The sequence below is a fragment of the Aythya marila genome, assembly GCF_965140915.1.
Source record: "Aythya marila genome assembly, contig: HAP1_HAP1_SCAFFOLD_165, whole genome shotgun sequence".
NCBI lineage: Eukaryota > Metazoa > Chordata > Aves > Anseriformes > Anatidae > Aythya > Aythya marila.
The window spans coordinates 916284-937448 of NW_028136611.1; the positions used below are offsets into that span (position 1 = coordinate 916284).

The window sequence follows — 21165 nt, forward strand, 5'->3', positions numbered from 1 at the left end:
TTTAAGCCAGCAGAGGTACAGCCTGATTGTAGTGGGGAAACAAATGCTCCTCACCAATTAATTTTTAAATAAAAATAAATTTATAATAAAGTAAATAATAAATATATAATAAATAATAAATTTATAATAAAGTAAAGCAAGATTGCAGGGATATTAATTTGCAGTCTTGGTTTAGTAAAGAATAGGAAACACAAGGGAAGAAGGTGAAACAATTGGAATGAGTGAATAACTTAACTGGAAATCTTTCATGTATTTAATGTACCGCTGCCATCTGGATTATTTGGGGAGGGAAAAGAAAGTCTATAGGAAAATTACTTGGAACATCTGTGTGTCTATTCAGCACCTCATTTATAAGCTTGTTTTCTTAACTCTTGTTCTAGGAGTGCTTTCTGCGAACCAACATCATGCCAGCCCCGTCTGCTAATAGCAGGAAAAGAAGGGTACGGCCAGGTTTCTTACGTGGCACCCGTGGTGTTGCACGCTTTGGAGAAGTTTCCCGTTCACACCCTGGACCTTTCTGTTCTGCTTACAAACGTTGCATCGCCAGAAGAAATCTGCGGACAGGTACCTTTTTTTCTTTTTCTTCTCATCGGATTCACTGACTGTATGTAAAGGATCAATCGAGTTGCAAGTAAGGTGAGCAAAATTAATTGGTAATGGAGGTGGCCTTGTTTTAATGCGCTGGGATGTTTGCTTCTGTCTGAAAATCCCCTTTTCTTTTAGACAGCACCACAAACAATCTGGATGTTGTACATGTCCACATTTTCCATACCCAGTTTTACAGTGAGGCTGTTGCTAGCAGCTCAGGAAGCTGGGCGGTGTTGCTAATAAACATCTCTTTGTGGAAAGAAATGCTGTTCATGTCACTGGGATCCAGAAAGTAGTTCTCATTGCCTCCTAAGACTGTGTGCTCCCAGTAGATGGCTCTGTATCAGACTGCATGTCGGCTACTTTTTGTAGGCTTCTTCTAAATTATATTAGTAAGGCAACCGAGGTTTGGGGCTTCTGTTTATTTTGCTTTCGCACGGACATACACAACTTGTGCTGTTGCAGTATGTGCAATAAAAGCATTAACATTCAGAAAACACTTCATTTGCACAGTGATGTGGTTTTAACTAGAAAAAATGACCAGATTTGGTGTTTTTACTTTTAGGCAGGAAATCCATTTTCTTGTTTGGCATCACTACCTTAAAATATTTTTACCTTTAGTGGAAACGTTTGAGAGCCATACAAGTAAGGACAGACATGTTACACGACTGAATACTGATGTGTCCCTTAAGAGGGACATTTCCTTTCTTTGTTATGCGATGATTGTGGCTGTGGCCATATAGCTACGGTGTCTAGCCACTGCCTGAATATATCCTTCCCATCTTCTGACTAGAGTTCTCCGAATACTGACAATCTGAAAGGGTGCACAGAGAAATTCCTTATGTGAAAGGATGCTTGCCACTCTGTTCACGCAGTTTCATTTCATGGGGCAGTCAGATGGCTATGTAGCTATGTATTAAGAGGTTCTTGTACGTGTTTTAGTTTTCTTACGCAAGCTTTCCTTTTCACTAGCTGATCCGAAATGCTCAGAAGACAGCACCAAGCACAATTTATGTCCCAGATATCCATTTGTGGTGGGACAACGCTGGACCTGTCTTGAAACTTACTTTTCTAACTCTACTACGTAACATTCCAGCATTTTTGCCAGTTTTGCTGCTTGCTCCGTCTGATGTACGTCACTCAGATCTCCCAGAAGAGGTATTTGTCAATACTTTCCTTACTATTTCTTCAGTGTCTTGTAATTTATGAATGCTTTCAGCATCAAAATGCTGTGCTTTCTTAAATGCATGCTGTTATTACTCAGGCACCCTAACAAATCACTTAAAATTTGCTTAGAGAAAAAGAATACTGTGAAAGCATCTGCTTAAGGTTTTTTCTGAGTCAAGCAAGTGACTTTCACCCCCTTCTCACACATGCAAAGAATAAATTAATACAATAATTCTGGTGGCTACAAAGTGGTTCAGTCAAGAATATGAAGTGCTTGAAATGACAAGAGGATGTTTTTACTGAAGAGATTTCTTCTGACAGTCTGCCATTCCATGCTATGTTGGGTAAACTGCTAATAATGCAATTTAGTAGAGAATTGAAACACTTTGATTAAAAAAAAATAAGTAAATCAGTTTCTTTCTTCATATAGGCCAAAGCTTTCCAAGCTGGAAAGCTGAGTTCCAATTTCTGCTAAAGTAACTTTGGAATCGAATTCTAGTTGTAATCCTAAATAAACTGTAGTAAAAGTACGTGCAGAACTTCATTGACTTCTGAGAGTTTACATTAAGGGAAGGTGCCCAAAACAGGACCACGCTGTTGTCATTCTGATGATTTGGTCTCAGCCACTGGGGGAAGAGAACGGGTCTTACCTAGACGTGTTTATTATCAACTGCTTTGAAAGTGCTTGAGTTCCCACAGAAGTTTTTGTACAGGCTGTAAATTCCTTCTAAAATAAGTAGTGAAATTCCTCACCTACCTTTTATTACTAGAACTTGAAAATGGAGGAAGACGTAGACGTACTAGCTACTTCAGACACCTTTTGGTAGAGAAATAAAAACTCAGCAAAAAGCCCTCACTTGTCTGCTGAAGCCTGTCTCTTCCCTCGATAGCCATAAAGGTTCTAAGTAAAGGCTGCAGCAAGGCAAGTAAATACAAAGGAGGCGCTGTTGGATGTGGTGAAAGCCATTACTTTACCAGTGTAGCGTACAATCCCTTCAGCAAGCTTTAATTCTACAGGTGATTCTTAAAGGTGATATTTGAATTTGCTGTGCCAGCCTGTGAAAATGTAGCGTTTTAAGGCCAGGATGATAACTTTTTTCAGTTTGTGTTCTTCAGGTTATTCTTAATTTGAAAAGGTACTCGTCTTTTTGGAATCGAAGATGAGTTTTTTGTGGCCTTAAATCTGAAATGTCTCTCCTCCTTCTGCTTTAGATGCAAAAATTATTTAATACGGAATTTGGAGAAGTGTGCAATATTGAGTTGCCTGGTAGGGCAGAGAGAGCAGCCTTTTTTTGAGGACCTAATTCTAAATGAAGTGGCTAAGCCTCCTGTAAAGAAAAGAGGTGAGGAGGATATGAGAAGTACATCTAAAACTTTCCTATCGAAGTTACTAGCTCTTTGGGCTTTGCTTTGGTGGTCATTTTCTGTCAGTAATTTGTCATATGCTTGTATTTGAGTACTGATGAATTGAAGTTGATTGGACATTGGAAGTCGTGCCTGTAGCACCACCAGCTGAGCCTCAGAAGCCACAAGAGGAAGAAGTAGGGATGCTGGAGGAGGAAGTGGAGGATACCTTGCGTGACCTTTGAATTTTCTTGAGGGACGTTACTCGCAGACTTGCCACTGACAGGCGTTTCAGGGAATTTGCAAAGCCCGTTGACCCACAGAAGGTAAAGTAGTGCTGATCCGTGTGTGTCTGTAACTTGTCAGTGTTCGTATTTCTCAGCGTTTTGGGGAAGGTTCAACTTTGTTTTTAGGGCTGCACTGTAAGGATTTTGCAAGAAGCAGAGGCAGTGCTTTTACTTCTGCTGACTCTCAAATGTCTCTTATGGGATTATTCGCTGAAAGCCCTGGTTTCATTCTAAAAAGCCAGTCCAAATGCCAACACAGTTTGCTCGTGAAAAGGCTTTGATACGTAGGCGTGTCACAGCACTGAAAAGCACAGAGATCTTTCCTTATAATTACAAACAGTATTTACAGGAGTACTTGAGTGAAGTCTGAAGCCCTTTCTTGGACTGTCAGTTCCTGTGGGAACAGGAATAGGAGCAGCAGTTTGTAAAAATAAGTTTTGAGATCCTGTTCTCTGTTTCATCTGGAACTCCTCAATAGGAATCAACCATAAGTGCAGTGTGTTTTCTTTTTCCTCCAATTGGCTGCTTAGATGCCTTTTTCTCCTTAATTTATGAGATAAGCCTAAACTAGGGGCGTATATTTCAAAGACAGGTGTAACTTGAATATACCTGGGGATCAGCAAAGTCGTCTTCATGTGGGCCTCCACTGGCTTTTCTTCCCCTTTTCTCCTAGGTTCTTGAGCTGTGAAAAATCTAGACAGATACATATGTCCTCATCTGAACTGGTCATTAGGCTCCTCTTCTGCTCTGAGGGAAGAAATGAGCACCTCAGGGCCCAGTTATCTCATTCTAAAGTAGATGCCTGCAATAGGTACTTCACAGGTGCAATTCATGCACCTTTTCCTCAATGTCGACAACAAAGAGAATGCCGGATGGCTTGCTCAGCTTTCACTGTTGTGATTTTCTGAAGCAAAGTGAAATGAATCTCCCACCCTCAGTGTTTCTTCTCTACCATGCACGTGCTTCTGACCTCCCTACTTCTTGTTGTCCTCTTGTGGCCGCTCTAATGAAAAATGAAAAAGCCCTTCCATTTTTGAGAAGCAAACTGGTTAATTTCAGCATCTTCTGATGCATCGCAAATGTTCAGAGTTTTTAGGAAGTCGTTTATTTAAAGTCTTCAGAATAATTTTGGTAGACAGTGTGCAAGGTTAAGAAAACCTCTGAATGCTTGTATTTGATCTGCAGGTACCTGACTATGCCACAAGGATTAAAGAGCCGATGGATCTTTCAACAGTTCTGACTCAAATTGACTCGCGCCAGTACCTCGCTGCCGGAGACTAGCTGAAGGACATCGATCTAATCTGTAACAATGCCTTAGAGTACTACCCGGATCAAAGATCTACAGGTGAGGATGTGCTTTTTAGCCCTAGTTTAAAAAATCTGTCGAACGTATAGATGGATAAATGCTGTGTGCGCACAATAGACTTCGGATGGATTAGATGATTTTGGACATCCACAGAGAACATCTCTTACCAAATTGTAAATATTTTATCATTTTGCTACTTGGGCATGGAATTGTGATATAAGTGTTCCCAAGGAACTTGTGCTTTTGTTTTAATTAACTTCGATGTTGTTATGCTGAAAATATTCACTGAGAGAACCTTTCGGAACCAACCTATGAAGAAAGCAATTTTCTTCTGTGATCAAAACAGTTTCATTGGTTGGTAGACAACATTCAGTTAAAGTGTGTAAAATTTCAGATAGTCACAGCGCCTATGTTTTGGAAGGCACTGCATATTCAATGGTGAGGAACGAAATGGATACAGAGTTTGGACGACTTTGTGAACAAATTAAAGAATCTCGTGAGAAAAGAGGTACGTGCTTTAACGCTAAGGATTTGAAGACTTGTCTCTGCATTTGTAACTGAAAATGCACGACGAAGATCTTTGGTATCTATTCTTTCTTGCAAGGTCGCATCTCTGCAGCGTGTGCTCCATGCGACAACTCCAAGTCACCACAGCAGAACCCTGCTACTGAAGACGAGAAACCAGATGAGGAGATGCCAGCGGCACCTGTAGATGCCAGTACACCCATTTCTAATGGCAAGTTGCATTTTATTCAGCTGCTCTTGTCGTTCATACCTTCTCTGTTCTTGAGGCGCAACAGGTGTCTCTGATGCCTGGCTCTTTATGGCAGAGGTAGTTTGTTTTCAAATTGACTTCCAAATGGGAGAGAGAAATCCAGAGGTCATTCATTCAATATAGTGATGAATTAAAGTTCAAAGAAAGTTGGTTCATTTGATGTACTCTTACTGGAACTTCATTTTGTAAACAGAACGACCCCTCACTCAAGGATATCACAGCTTCCCTCCCGTACTAAAAATGATAGTACTCACCCTTGTAGGAGCAGCAATGTGAAGAAGGTCAAGGGCAGTAAGAAGGGTTCGAAGCTTTGATATAACAAGCCTTTCACTTTTTTTGACAGAGCTCCTAATAAGCGTCTTTAGCAAGGTCTGGAGATGGGAGAAAAACTCAAACTAGATTTTAATTCTAGGATGTATAATGTCAAGCTTGACTGTTCCTCTGAACAGTCAATTGAATTTAATTTTTTTTAATTTAAATTAATTAGTTTATTTTTTTAATTTAAATTCAACTGAATTTAAAGTTTTGAATTTAAATTCCAATTGAATTTATTGAAAAAAATTCCAATTGAATTTAAAGGTTTTTTTGTTGTTGTTGTTTTTCACGAAACACTAAGTTTATGTGAAAGGTTTTGCTGCAATATCTTTTTGCCAAGGATATTAAGCTTAAGTTATCCACAAGAAAACGGTGGGGAAAGGGAAGCTTTAGTTTTGAAAGCTTTTTTTTTTTTTTCTTTTTTTTTTTTCTCTCCCGGTTTTTCTTGAGCACAGCAGCGTTTCAGTGTCTGCCTGCCATTAGTTGCCCCACTACCAAGTCAGGAGGGTCAATTAAACTTGCGTGAGGCAGAATTTCTTTATCTGAGTCTACGTGGTTCACATAAATATATTCTTGTTTCCTTCTTTCCCTAGGATTATTCTTCTCCCAGTATTGAATGTTTCAACAGACACCGTTTAAGATCAATGAGCAAAAGCATCCTGCGGTGTTCAGTCTCCAGCTTTGAAGAAAGTATGGCGGTACTGAGGGGAAATGTCAAGAGAAGATGCTTTTCAAGGTACTGTATTTCTATATGTTCAATCTCTGTTCGATTTGTAGATTGAAAAGCAAGAGAGAAAGCATGTGCAGTGAGTTGTGGCCTGATAAACCTCCGGCTAAAATCAGCAGAGGCCTATGAGCATGCTGATGGCGTACCAGTACCTTAAAACTAGAATCCCTCTTCTCAGTGAAAGTCTTCTGCTTTTCTAAAAAAACCTGTTTTTTTCCCCAACCCCTTTGAGGTGTTGTTGTGGTTTAACCCGGCCGGCAGCTAAACACCACACAGCCCTTCTGCAACCCTCCCACCTCCCTCTCTGGGATGGGGGAGAGAAACGGGACAGTGAAGCCCGCGAGTTGAGATAAAGGCAGTTTATTAAGACAGGAAAATAATAATAATGATGGTGATGATGATAGTACTGCTACTAGTAATGTGTACAAAACAAGTGATGTACAATGCAGTTGCTCACTACCCGCTGACCAGTGCCCAGCGTAACCCCTAGCAGCCCGGCTGCCCCGCCCTATCCATGGTGCAGCGTGTTGCCATAAGGCATAGAATTCTTTGGCCAGTTGGGGTCGGCCATCCTGAGTCTGTCCCCTCGCAGCTGTTGCTGTGCGCCGATTCTGATCGCCAGTAGGACAGTGAGACACCGAAAGGTCCTTGGCTTGTTGTAAGTACTGCTCTGCAGCAATTGAAACATCGGGGTGGTATCAGCACTCTTCTAAACATCCTTTCACACATTCTAAGCCAAAACATAGCAACCTACCCGCTACTAGGAGGAGAACTAACGCTGTCCTAACTGAAACCAGGACATGTATCTTTTCCACTTGGGTGCTATTGCTCATAATTTTGAGAATTCAACATGAGCAAGCTAGGAAATGTGGGTACATACAGAACCGCGTGTATATGGCACGCAACAGACTTGGGATGTGGATCCTGCGTGAGGCCTACAGGCTTCTCTTTGTATACCATGGAGCACTGGCTTGTAAACATGGTGAAATTTCCCATCCTTGATGGGTCTAATACAACAAGTCTTTTCTCCCTTCTCTGCCGTGTCCTCTTTCTTAATGTAGGCAGTTGAGAAAGCCAAAATTGGAACGAAAAAAAGAATATAGCACAGGTAAGTGGCTGTAAGTCCCCGGGATACCTATTTGCGCAGGTTACTGAAGAGGATGGCACTTGGTCACTCCATGGCTTTCATTTGGCCCCAAAGCCTTCTGTAGTCAGCTGAATTCACTCCTCAGTGACTTTTCTGTGAAGAGAGGTAGGTGCAAATAGGAGATTTTATGAATTCCTTGGGGAGGGAGCAGTGTGAATTGCAGCTTGGTAGGCACAAAGCAAACTGTTCTAATTGTGCAAAGTAAATCGATACTTGGTAAGTTCAAACTCAGTTTTATAGCTGGCAAGCACAAAAGTAAACCTTAGCTGTGATCCTAGCAGCACAGCGGTGTAGCTCTTCCCTTCCCCTTGTCCTCTTGGCTCTTTTAATGACAGTGCAAGCAACCAACCTGTGCCAAAGGGTGCTGTATGGCAAACAATGGGCAGGCTTTTTTCTAAAAAGCACGAGTTTGAGTTATGTGGTGTTTGGGTGTTTCTCTTGAAACGATTCTTCCCTCCTTGAGCTGTTAGATCCTAATGCAGGAAATGGAAGTGCTGCATGCATAAACAGAGTAATCAAACATACACCTCTTAGGAAGAGGCTTGCAATGTCCTAGTGTTTGTTTTGAGCACTGTTAGATACAGTTTGACATGAATGGAGTGAAAACACCTTAGAGAAAGGTGTTGATTGTTCTCACTTTTCCAAGACAGAAATAAGTGGAGTAGATTTCCCTCCTGCATGGAACAAAAGTTGCACGTTTGTTTTTGTCTGGCTAGCTTTCAGTCTCTTTAAAAATTTCCCTACAGGTCCCAGTTTTAAGTAGACAGTTTAAACGTGCAGAGCGATAAATTAGTGGAATGCAGTGGTTGTGACACCAACTTCTGATCTGAAATGTAAAGAAAACTCAATCCACTTCAGGGTGCCTTTTTTGTCTGTCTGTTTCCATTTTACAAGAGCAACGGTGAAATAAGGAGAATCCCATCTTCACTGTTTCAAAATCCTTTGTTTCTGCGTTTCAGTCACCAGAACATTGAGGAGTAGAGCTGGTGCAAAAACTGTGAGACGAGTCCACGGAGAAAACAGGGACTTGGAGCTGCGCCGCAGCTGTAGAGTCGGACACAGTCGGTACTCGACTACTAACTCGTCCATTCTATTTGACAAACTTATGACAAAGTAAGTCATCTTTTCTTGCAGACCTCTTAGAATGATCTTTCTTAACAAGCCTTTGCACTATGGCATGATGTTGGCCTCGACTTGCTCTTTATTTTGACAGCAAAGAGGTATGGCTGCTCCTGGCATTTCCTTCCTGTTTACAGGGAGACACCGTTACCTGGCTAGATAAACAGATTTTCTTGAAGGTGCTATTTCAGCATATAAGAATTGATTTAAAAAACAACCAACAACAACAACAAAAGTGCTTCATGGCTTACTAGTTTTGTAATCTCACATTTCTCCAGGAATACTTGATTTGCTGCATTTCACCATTACACTCGTCAGCGCCGCTGATTCTGGTTTATCACTATTTGCATTGCAAATCTCCTTGTCCAAAGCTTAAACTGATGTATGCACTGCTTGAAAACAAAACCTGAAGTTGCAGAGCAGAAGACTCAAGTCATTATGTTAGCCGCTGTGTAACCATACTGCTTTCCAAGCATAAGATGTCCAGCTTATTTTGTTTCTATGAAGAGTTTAAATGGCTCCCGTTAAGCAAAGATGTCCCCACACTGATACTTACTATTAAGCAAGGATTCCACCTCCTTTGGCTGAGGTCTGCTCCCTTACTCACATTGGAACATTCATCCAAGTAGCCTGCAATTCCACACTCTCGGGGGAAAGTCCATAGAATAGAAAAGGTTCCTCCAGTCTCTTCCTCAGCCTTTTTTTGAAGCATGCAATAAAGCAAAACATTCACAGGCTGCCCTTCCATGCAAAACAAGACAAATTAGTAAGACAGGAGCCACAAAACTGATTGTCCTTTAAAGTTAAAATGAGATTTGAAATAGATCGAGTTAGCAAGTGTTGTAAGTCTGTAGCTAAGTCTGGTTTTGCCAATGCAGCACAATTCGCTATCACGTAGCCAGAGCTGCTTCTGTAGCTCCAAGAAGCAAAACTGCTTTGACAAAATACTGTGTCATCAAAGCATTCGTTGGCTCAGTAGGCACGGCTCAGGTTCAACAAGTTTGTGAAAAAATGAGTACTAACAGAAGCAGCAGGGTCCAAAGAAACACTTTATGTCCCCACTGCGAAATGAGGGGCTTTACCTTGAGTGTTAGGCACACTGTCAATAGAAAAGCACTGTAACAGAATCTGCCACGGCAGTTTGCATGTTACTGAAAGACCATCAGAGTGGGACTGCAGCAAGATCATTGCCAAGTTACAAAAAAACCATGTGGGGGTGGGAGTTTAGTTGCGTTCGATAACACAATCTTAGATAAAGATTTTGGTCTTAACGTAAAAGTAAGGATGTCTACTGATCTCTTCAACTCCAACAACTGAAGCCCAAGTCTGAAAAATCGCCTTTAAGAATGCAAAGAAAATATTTAACTCTTCTGTATGTTCATACTTTGCTATCAAGCAAAGGAATGAATGCTGATGCCTTAACTATGTAGGGCTGTAGCTTACAGAGAGACTACACCTTCCTGTTTTTTTCCCTTTAAAAACGTTAAATGTACGTGAAATTATTTGGGGGTGTTTTCACATGCAAAGCCTAATGCAGTGCATGCAAGCCCTGTCATCTTCTTCGTCTAGTAGTGTCGCGTTAAGGGGTGTAGCCGATTGACCGTCATGGGTCCCGTCGGATTCAGGGTGCTGAACTATCACGGTCACGGATTCACCAACAACGCAGTACGGCCTCGCTCTAGTCGCATTCAAGGAGAACTCTCACAGCTAGGAAGAATGCAATTAAGTGCAATTTCTTACGGCGACAGGTACACAGGTTCTTTGGATTGTCAGTGATAAATTCACTGTCTGCAAAAGCAAGCTAGCATGCATGAAATGCACAGGTACACAGGCTAGGTATTAAGACATTAAAAAGCATCAAAACTCTAGAGATTTCTAAGATTCCACAGAGACGCCTGGTATAAGCAAGCGTTCAGATCTTACCCCACGGCGTCCCAATGGAGTGGGAGTGGGGGAGTGAGAGGCTCAGCCTGTCGAGTGATGTCAGAAGGAATCCTTCCTGATAGTATCTTCCCTAACATCCCCTTTCTCTTAAAGCAATTGGTATTATTTTCTATCTTTAAGGTGGAGCTTGAGTGACTCTAGTCATGCATATCTTGGTTGTGCTTGGTAGAAATGATCTCACTTGCGTTTAAAGGTACAGACTGTGAGAAATTCCGAGGGCGTGCTCAGTGAGGGGTGGTTGCACCTTGGAGGCGGGTAGCTTTTGGGATGGAGGTGTGCTTATGATGCCTAGTCGCTTAAGGCGATTACTCCACAAGTAGTAACTTAGTGTTGATTTAACTACAGCATATCTAAAACATAAGAAGGATGTTAGTATGGAAGAAGCCGATGAAACCAGTCCTTAAATCTTACTACTTACTGTGCGTGAGCAGACTGGCGTGAGTTTTAGCTATACTGGCAAATATCAAACCACACCTGTGTCGTCCCAAAGCTGGGAAAAAAACAAAAACAAAACCAAGGAAATGTTGAAGCAAATAGGGAGGCGTGTAGCTTGTGCAGTCTTTTAGCTGAGAAAATAAAGAAGGAGAGAGACAGGTAGCCTTGAGCTAGCAGAAGCAAGGAAGAGAAGGGCTAAAAGGGAAAAAACAGGAAGGAGAACACCAGCTCCAGACTGACCTATAGTAACCTTTTTCTCATTAAGGGTCATTAGCACATTAAAAATCACACCTGTCAAAATGCTAATCTATGCTAATGTGGGATTCGGTGTGTGTCCCCCCTCTCCTGTTCCCCCTCCCCCCCGGTATTCCTCTGTAATGCACAAGCTCAGTGGAGATAAGTTAGGTGAGCTGTAATAACCAATCCAAAGGAGCCAAAGAGAGAGTTTTCACAAGTTTCCTGTGTATAAATGACGGTGATTCGAGTCAGAGGTGTGCTTGCTTTGCGAAAGATGGCCAAGTGCCTGACTCTGCAGAGTTCTATAAGTAATTATATAATTAAAAGACCTTCGTGTGCATTCCGACTCTGGGTGCTTATTGGCGCGGTGCACTCTGCACGAACCTGCAGACATCTGTACTCGGTGTCATGCCTACAGACAACCCTCTGCTGTTTATTTATTCCTGCATATTTTTCTGTGCATTCAACACAACCCCTTTGGCACAACTAGTTAACCACGTAGCTGCCAGTCCACCACTCAGTTGCACTTGTGAAGAGGAAAAGCTATTTCCGTCTACTGGAGGAGCACATCCTCTAAATGCAAGCTTCACTCAGCTGGTCATTTACTGCAGGACAAGATTTGAAAAGTGTTGTTGAGTTCTGGGTTTCCTGCTTACAGGAAAAATTAAGTGCTAGATCGCCCTCTACTCCGCTTTGTCTGCTGCATTTAATGGAGATTAAACTGATTTCATTTGCTCCTCCGTTTATGGACAATGAGCTGAAGGAACAGGTACAGCACATTAGCCTGGAATGCCTTCCCTCCCAACCAAAGTAAACTGGAGCTGTAACTAACACAAGCAAAAGCAAGGCTTCTGTGTTTTCAGCTGAATAAAGTTCCAACAAAATCATCCTCTGGGATTTGAAGGTTACTTCACATGACATGCCAACGACTCTTTTCCCTCCATTGTAAAGCGGATCCCTGCTGTTAGTTGCTCTAGAAGCAAAGGAATCATCGGTTTGGTTACCAAATAGCCGCTTCTGCAAACGAGAAGTGTTGTGCTCTCTCTTCCCTTTGAATGACTCCACACTTCTCATCAGCTACTGGATTGCTGACCTAGAATCAGAGAACATCCCAAGGTGGAAAGGACTCCCAATAATCACCAAGTCCAACTCGTGGCTCCACACAGGACCACCCCAAAGTGAGACCCGATGTCTGAGAGCATTGTTCAACACTTGTTGACCTCCGTCAGGCTCGGTGCCATGAGCAGTGCCCTGGGCAGCTGTCTCAGTAGCCAGCCACCCCCTCAGCGCAGCGCCTGAGGCGCACGGGGCTCGGCGGGGCGGCCCAGGAGGGGAGGACGGCGGGGCGAAGTGGCAGCTCCCTCAGAGCCGTCTCCCCGCCGCCTCGGCCGCATGTCGTGGCTTTTTCGTGTCGGGGCTTTTTCATGTCGTGCCCTCGGTCTCTCGCCGTGGGTGAGATGCTGCTCCCCAGCGCGGACCCCTTGCGCGCGGGGCCTGCCCGCGGCGGCGGCGGGAGGGAAACCCCAACCCCAAAGCCCTCCCGGCAGGGAGAGCTCGGGGTGAGGGCCGATCCGGCACCGACAGTAAACACACGCCAGAGGAAACGCTCTGGTTTTAGCCATGAGCAGCGCGGCCAGGTTCACAAGGCGTCACGCTGGAGCTCCGAGTTCGGCGGCGTTCCGAGGCCGTTGTGGCGGTTGTGGAGACGGCCCCGGCTGAGGTGGCTGCTGCTGTCGCTGCTGTCCCCTCTGTCCCTGCTGTTGCCGCTGTTGCCGCTGTTCCCGGACCTTGGAGACCCCCGGCGGCTCCCTGTGCCAGGCCCTGTGGCCCCGGGGAGCTGCCCGCCGCCTCGTCGGCCAGCCCGGCAGCAATCCTGCCAGCACAGAATAGCCCACTGCGTTTCAGGGTAAAGTGACGATTAATTTCTATTTCCTGGCCTGGGTGCTGCTTTCTTCTTTAAGGAAGCTTCAAGGTTAAAGGTTCAACTCAGTTATGTCAGGGTTCAACTCCGTTTCGTGAAGGGGCTCTTGTACGAAAGCTTAAGCTGGGATTGACTCTCTGCTAAGCGGAGGCCAAACGTGGACCTACTGAGAAGCAGGTCCTAAGTGATAACATTTTCTAAAGAGACTGCTAAACACATCTGAAGAGTGCTGCTGCAGAACTCTGAATGGGGGGATAGCAACTGTCTTAAGTGATCTGGAATCTTGAATTTACTTTTCAATGGACAAGAGGTGTGTCTCTCAAGGCAAACAAAGAGAGGAGTAACACCCTCTCTTGTCACTCATGTCAACATAAATTTATGCTCAGAGCGTAGGTGTAGGAACAGCATCGGTATGTATATGGAACATCGGGAGAGGAAGCTCTATCGGTATTTACAGTTTTTCTACTACCTTGCCAGAGAGACGTCATCTCCAAATGAGAAATGGATGTATTTTGAAACAGTGGTGGTGGATCGGATTTCTTCTTTCTAGTGTTAATATTTGCTCTTGAATCGTACTTAATAGCTGGTAACACCTCAATCAGTTGTCAAAAATAAACTTAAAAATGTGTAAGGCTTATCTCATTGGTCAGTATAAAGATCAAGGTCTTCCCTTCCCTTCCCTTCCCTTCCCTTCCCTTCCCTTCCCTTCCCTTCCCTTCCCTTCCCTTCCCTTCCCTTCCCTTCCCTTCCCTTCCCTTCCCTTCCCTTCCCTTCCCTTCCCTTCCCTTCCCTTCCCTTCCCTTCCCTTCCCTTCCCTTCCCTTCCCTTCCCTTCCCTTCCCTTCCCTTCCCTTCCCTTCCCATTTTCCCCAGTATTGTTTTTCTGTTCTCCTTCTCACTGCAGTCTTGATTTTGTTTCTTGTCCCTTAAGTATGTTTCCAATGTGTTGCTGAAACATTTTCCCTTTCAATCCTAAAAAAGGAGCTGTCACTGGTGAAGATCGGAGCTTATCCCTGAGCCCAGGAGCTGTCACCTTAGTCTTCCAATCGGACAAGGACGACTTCATTTCTCATGTAAATGCATTTGTCAGGTTTGCGTATTGTTTTTTCAGGAATGGAAAGTGTGTATAGAATGGATTTAAAATCAATTTTAAATGTAAAACGTCAAGGCAAAAAAGTTCTAATTACAACCTCTGCACACAATTTGCCAGCTGTGGGACTAGGAGTTTTCTTATTTACTGTGTTTTGTTTAACGTGTCTGAAGTTTAATGGACAGCAATCAAGGCGTGCTAGAAATCTGAAAGCACTTTATGCTTTGTTCTCTCCGTCATTTTGGTATAACAAACTAGCTTATGTTTTAAACCCTCCATGAGGTTAGTGGTTTCCCTAAAGGTAACAAGTCCCTGTGTGCTACAGTAAGACAGTAACAAAACATGAAGTATAGAAGTTCATCCTGTCATTATTCAGCTTCTGCCTATGGACACACAACTACGCTTATTTAAAGCGGTATCACCTTGAAACCTAATCAGCATTTTAAAAAGGACTTTGTAGCAGTTATTGGCTTTTGTCCTGGAGGGCTGAGGTTTGTTTTGTTTTGTTTTACATTCAGCATTTCCGTTTCTAGCTTACATTCCCCTGTTGTTTTGCATGAGGAAAGCGTGCAACTTTAGAAAGGAGAACGGAAAGAGCTGCTTTTTAGTCTAACTTTTCAGTTTGTCGTAGGAGTTTTAAATGTGGTAGGAGTAAAACACCAGAAGTACTGCTGCCAAAGTTATATTCAAACTCGTCTTTCTTGGAGAAGCAGAAGAAGCCCAGGGAGAAATGAATTTGCAAACATGCTCTTCATGCTCTCCTTTCCCAAGATTTCTCTGAGATATAGCCCATCCTCTGTGGGTTTTGAGGTATATGGTTCCCAGGAGTGAAAAGGAGGGCCAAACATCTCTCCTCTTGGATCTCAGCATGCCAGGGCTTTGGTGTACTGCCACTTACAGCTCCGCTTTTTCACCTGGAAAAAGCGACCGCATGATGTAGACTGAGGAGCCCTCACAGATTAACTTGCTATCACCAAGTGACGCCCATGAAAGGTGTATTTAAAAGCTAGGCTCATTATAGAATCACAACAAACCCCTCATGACTGGTGCAGTAGACAGTGAGGTAGAGGGCGAGCCCTGGAAAGACAGAAGAAAAGTAGCAGTGAGTTCTGGGTACCTTTGTGCAGACGAAACAGAAAAACGCAGGCAGTGAAGTAATAGTGTTCCGTTACTAATGCCAGCAATAGATAATTGCAACAATTATCTATTAGATCATAGGTACTAATTAACAGATAATTGCGCAACTCCGGAAATCAATAAATAACTGATTCCCCTCAGAGAACGTCTTCTACATTTTTATATTAAAAAGACTCCAGAGTTGTAATGGATTAAAATCCTACGGAAGGGAAAGAAATGGCATCAGCCACTAGTTCTGCAGAAGCGAAAAGTAATACTGATAGAGTTTAGATGGAAATTTTCACTTTGTGTGTTTAGTTTGGGGATTCTTTTTAAATCATTCATACCAGCGATTTAGTTCTTAAGGCTGTTTCTTTGAGATTAAGTGACAGGACTTCTGTTACTCTTTTCTTCTTGGAGTGCTTCTTGATAGTCTTACGTCAACCAGAACTTCTGTCTCTGTCGCAGATGTGAACAATGACCGTAGCTAAGAAGCCCAAATCTTCAAAGCCTAAAAAGCCCTCTTCAAGGCGGTCTGGCAAATCCAAGAAACCAAGTCCTAAAATACTGATGTCACGCACCGCCAACTGGGGCCGGATAGTGCCTGCAGAAGATTCAAGCCAAGTCTCTGTGGCCCAAGGACGTGGAGGTGCTATTTACTGTAGATCATCTGAAAAATCTAAGGCTTTTGCCCCAAGAGATCTAAGTAAGTGTGCGTTCTATCCTGCCTCCATTGTCTTCAAAGCAAAAGTAGAAAATGCAGTTCTTACTTGTTGCACTGATAGAGAAGGGGACTACTGTGAAGAAAGACTTCAAAAGCGAATCCCCTAAGGCAACTGAAGTGACTGATGTTACAGAAATTAATTTTGATATATTTACAGTCAACAGAGAAATACGGGGAGCTTTTTGTAATGCACAGATTCCTCCATGTCTTTTCTGTTTTGCAGAGAAAAGTGTTTGATTGTTGCTATTCACAGCTTCCATTTTTCACAGGTTTTTTGAAGGATAACATTGCTCAGGAAAAAATCTGGTATCTGTAGGGGTACCGTCATTCCTAGTTCCTAGTTTTTACGTTTTTACCGTATAATTTCAAGTCTAAGTTTGTGGTTTAAGTTATAATAAGGAAAAAAACAGTAGTTGAGTTAATCAGGTTAAAGATTATAGATGGAGAGGAACTTGGCATTAGGTGCTACAAACAGAATGGCAGTTAGCCTTGCCTTAGAAGAATTAAAATGGTTGACTAAAATTGTTTTTTTTTTTGTTTTTTTTTTTTTTCCCCAAAACATTGTGTTGACCAGCCAATTTGAATTTGGTGGTATTAAAGCTGTCTGCAATAAGTTTTTCTGGTTTGGATTGTAGCTAGCTCCTCTAGGTGCTCCTGCAGAATAGTATTTTTTTAAATACCTTTCTTCGAAACAAACAAACAAGATCTCTTTTTAAATTTAACTTTCTTGCAGTCGTTAATGATGGAATTGCTCCGCCACAGAGCATTCTTTTTCCACCTGAGAAGATTTGTATGGATTGGCGAGAAACACAAAGTGTTGGAGTTGGCCTGTACAATCTTGGCAACACATGTTTTCTTAATGCTACTCTACAGTGTTTGACCTACACACCCCCACTTGCCAATTACATGCTTTCTCTTGAGCACAGCCAGTCATGTGAGTACTTTCTAACAGTATTTTGAATCTGTTGGATAGCTCTGAAGGTGAAAGAACAGCAGTGATTCTGTGAGATAAGCTTATTTGCCTGATTTTACCTGTAGCAGCTGGCTTTGAGCACTGTATTAGCAGTGGGCTCCGAATAGCATATGGAGTGCAATTAATGCACCATGTTTTATTTATTTAGTTAGTTATTTGTTTGTTTGTTTGTTTGTTTGTTTATTAAAGGATTATTTATTGCTTCATGGGAATAATGAAGTGCATTGGACAGTAATGCATTTGGTAGTAATTTTAGAGAGTAATACATTTTGCAGCCTGTGGAGTTCACATTCCTGTCAGCCTTTACAACTGCGACTTTGCAGTAGTCTTTTAGATTTCTCATCACAACATGCATTTGAATACAGGCTTAGTGGATATTTTTCTTCTGTCAAGTTGTGTGAAATGAAATGTTACAAGACTGTTGGGACATTGGCATCTTGGGAGAATAGAATGTAGCAAGGAGAGTGGATATTGTATCTATAGTTTAAATTGTACTTAGATGTTTGTAGTTCTGGATATTTCGCTGGACTGGGATGCTTTGCTCTTTCACTCTTCAGGTCGTGAACAAGATTTTTGCATGATGTGCACGATGGAGACTCACATTAACCAGGCCCTGCGTTGCACTGTTGATGCCATCGAGCCTACGCATGTTATCAGTAATCTCAGTCGTAAGTGGCTTCAGATGTGTTTCTTTTCGATAGCTTGTAATCTTCAAATAATTATTTGATGTGTCTAAGTGGTTTTAACACTCCAATGAAGAGAGATTTTAGAAATACAAGAATGATTTCATTTTTAAATGAGGTCAATACTATCATCTTCTTATTTAGGAATAGGACAACATTTCCGTTTTGGCAGTCAAGAAGACGCACACGAGTTCTTGCGCTATACTGTTGATGCTATGCAGGAAGCGTGCTTGAACGGAAGCACCGAGTAAGCATAAACAAGTTCACTTTCATACATTCTCTAGCACCTTCTAGTCCTTTATTTACTCTCAGAAATGATCTCTAGCACCTTTTAGTGCCTTATTTACTATCAGCAACGCAAGTCTACATCATCCTTGGTTTTCATCAAACTCTTTGAAGAGTTAATTCTGTGCCTTAAATCTTCTGAGGTCTGATTATAATTTATTTCCAGATTGGACAGATCTTCTCAAGCTACCACCATCATTCATCAAATATTTGGAGGATTTCTAAGATCGAGAGGTACTTGAAAAAATATTCCTGTCCTTAGAACTGATCTGTGTCTTTTGTCGGTAGTAAAGCAGTCTGTAGTTTGTCTAAAGTAGTATCTGTCAACAACTTGAATTTGGACAGTTAGTCTCCTTCACATAATGTTAAGCATTTATATTTTGTTTCCAGTGAAGTGCTTGAATTGCAAAGCAGTTTCGGATACGTATGAGGCATTTCTTGATATCACTTTGGATATAAAGGTAAGATGTTTTCTAAATATAATTCATGATGTTTAAGTACATGCATAACTTTCTAAATTAAACTTGTTTAACTTAAAAAACCAAACCACATATAATGTTAAAACGTAAGAGCTTGGTGGTGCTAAGGAAGTGGATTGGACTTTGTCCTTCCGTGGAACCCATGTAAATAGTCTCCACATTTGCATTGGGTTTAAGGGGAAAGAATTCTCTTTCTGCAAAAATTATAATGCTGTCATACTTCTTTGTTGTTCTACCTCAATATACATCTAATTGTTAGACTGATGAATTTGTCCCCAGTATTGATGACAAAGCACACTGTAGATGCTGTCTAGGCTACTGGAAAAGTATTTGTTCCAAAGTCAAATGCCTTCCAGGTGAGGTCAATGCTGAGCATGCTCTTTCTGCCTCCTTCTTCACAGTGCTCCTAGTAGATCGCTTGAGTATGTTAGTAAGATTCTCTTATAAACTACTAGTATGTCTCTGGAATTCTGAATTACGGTGACTTTGCGCTCTTCTTTCTCGCTGCTCTAGGCGGTTTCGTCTGTTAGCAGAGCTCTGGAACTCTTTGTGAAACCTGAAGAGCTGGATGGAGAGAATTGCTATAAATGTAGCGAGTAAGATTTTGACGAATTAGGTCTTAATCCTAGATGTCAGTTTTCTATGTTGCATGACTCTGTTGGACTACCTCTAAACTTTGGATCTACTTACAAGTTTTGTGGAAGTTTATAAAAGACTTGGATTTTTGTTTCCTTGGAGGGGGGAAGTCTTGTTCATAGGCATTCCCTATGGGTTTGCAATTCTCTGGCTTGTATTTTGCCATCAGAATTCAAAAAGAGCTACTTTTGTTCTTTCTATTTATTAGCTCTCGACAGTACTTTTCTTGATGTAAACTGCCCAGTTTCCGTTGTTCTCTGGGCTAGTGGCTAATTTTCACTGCTTACACCGTAGGTCCTACCTTGGAGCGGGCAATGTGTCAAACTGAACTATTTTGTTTCAAAGGATGGCAGATGGTTTCAGTGTCTTTCCAGACAAGCTCAGTACATGAAGACTTCCTACTGTTAAATGTCTCCCTCCTGTAGAATGACCATGTGCTTCTGTTGTATTTTTGATGTTGATAGTCGACCTATGTTGGAGATTATTTGCAATTTCTAGCCCTGGGGACCAAGGCTCTCTCGTTCCGCTTTCAGTATTTGTATTTCCCTTGAAAGCTGAAAGAATGTATCCAGGATTGGAGTTCAAATAGCCACTTTTGTAGACCAAGAAATGGTACCTTGCCATCCAACCTGGTCATACCCTTTTGTGAGAGATTCCTGTTCCCGCTATGCTCTGAGTTGTTGGGAAAATTGACCTTCTTCTGTGTATTAACAAACCTGACACGCAGTGCATGGGTTTATGAAAAGAAAAAAGACCAACCTATTATGCAAGTAAATATCATTCAAATAGCATAGGCATGCGTGAGACATTAAAAGGAGTTTGTTTTGGGGGCGAAAAAAGAAGATGCCTTCAAACACTTATCTCTGCTTGGTTTTAAGGTGTAAAAAGATGGTTCCTGCATCCAAGAGATTTACCATACACCGTTCTTCCAAGGTTCTCACAATATCACTGAAAAGATTTGCAGATTTCACAGGTGGAAAGATCAACAAGGTATATTTACCACTGTAATGCAACTATATCATTGTGTAATGGGACATCCCCCAAAGCTGAAAGTTGTTAATATTTTCAGACAATAATTGTAGACTAACGACTATGGCTTATTCTTTCTCTTAATATCAATAAAGTTCCCGCTTGACAAGAAGCATATGCTTTCCTCTGAGAAGGCTGATTCATCAGGAAACAGTTCTCTGCAACTTCTAGTCTTAACCGTTGTTTATGGGAAGACTTATTTGTAGTGAATCAAGAAATATATTCGAGAAATATATTCTAGAAATCAATTCTAGTCTGTGTTTTTTGGAAGTGTTTTTCTCTGGCTAGTCCACGAAGTACTCTGGGATAATTTTTCTATCTTCTTGATGTCTCTTTAGGAGGTGAAATATCCGGAGTATTTGGACCTGAGAGCCTACATGTCGCAGTCAATGGGAGAACCACTGCTCTATGCCTTATACGCGGTGCTGGTACATCACGGTGTCAGCTGTCACTCAGGACACTATATATGCTATGTAAAGGTAGAAGTCAACAGCATTTCTAACAGGGTAAAGGTTGTGCTGGCAAACCAATTAAAGCATGACTAGCAGCTACTGTTTCTAGGGAAAAAGATTTCATTATATTTTTATTTGACATGTGTGTATTTTGTTCCTATCCGTGATTTCAATTGGAAAACGTGCAATTCACCTAAAGAAATCATTGTCTTTATTTGCAGGCTGGTAATGGACTTTGGTATCAGATGAATGATGCTAAAGTAGTGCGTACTGACATTAAAAGAGTTCTTGGTCAGCAAGCTTACATACTTTTTTATATCAGGTAATAACAAATCTTAAATTGTGTTCAGAAGAGATTTACTTTCCTGTTATTGATATTTTTCTGTT

At 41.8% G+C, this 21165-nt stretch overlaps 1 protein-coding gene across 1 annotated transcript; it reads left to right on the top strand.

The window, feature by feature from the left end:
* Nucleotides 1-18010: 18010 nt before the first annotated feature.
* LOC309891713 (ubiquitin carboxyl-terminal hydrolase 42-like) lies at nt 18011-20871 on the top strand (the record flags this gene model as incomplete). Its single annotated transcript, XM_082786050.1, has 6 exons — nt 18011-18144; nt 18349-18416; nt 18573-18643; nt 19175-19257; nt 20176-20287; nt 20665-20871. 6 exons carry the CDS (start codon nt 18011-18013, stop codon nt 20869-20871), a joined length of 675 nt encoding a protein of 224 aa, XP_082642176.1.
* Nucleotides 20872-21165: the final 294 nt, after the last annotated feature.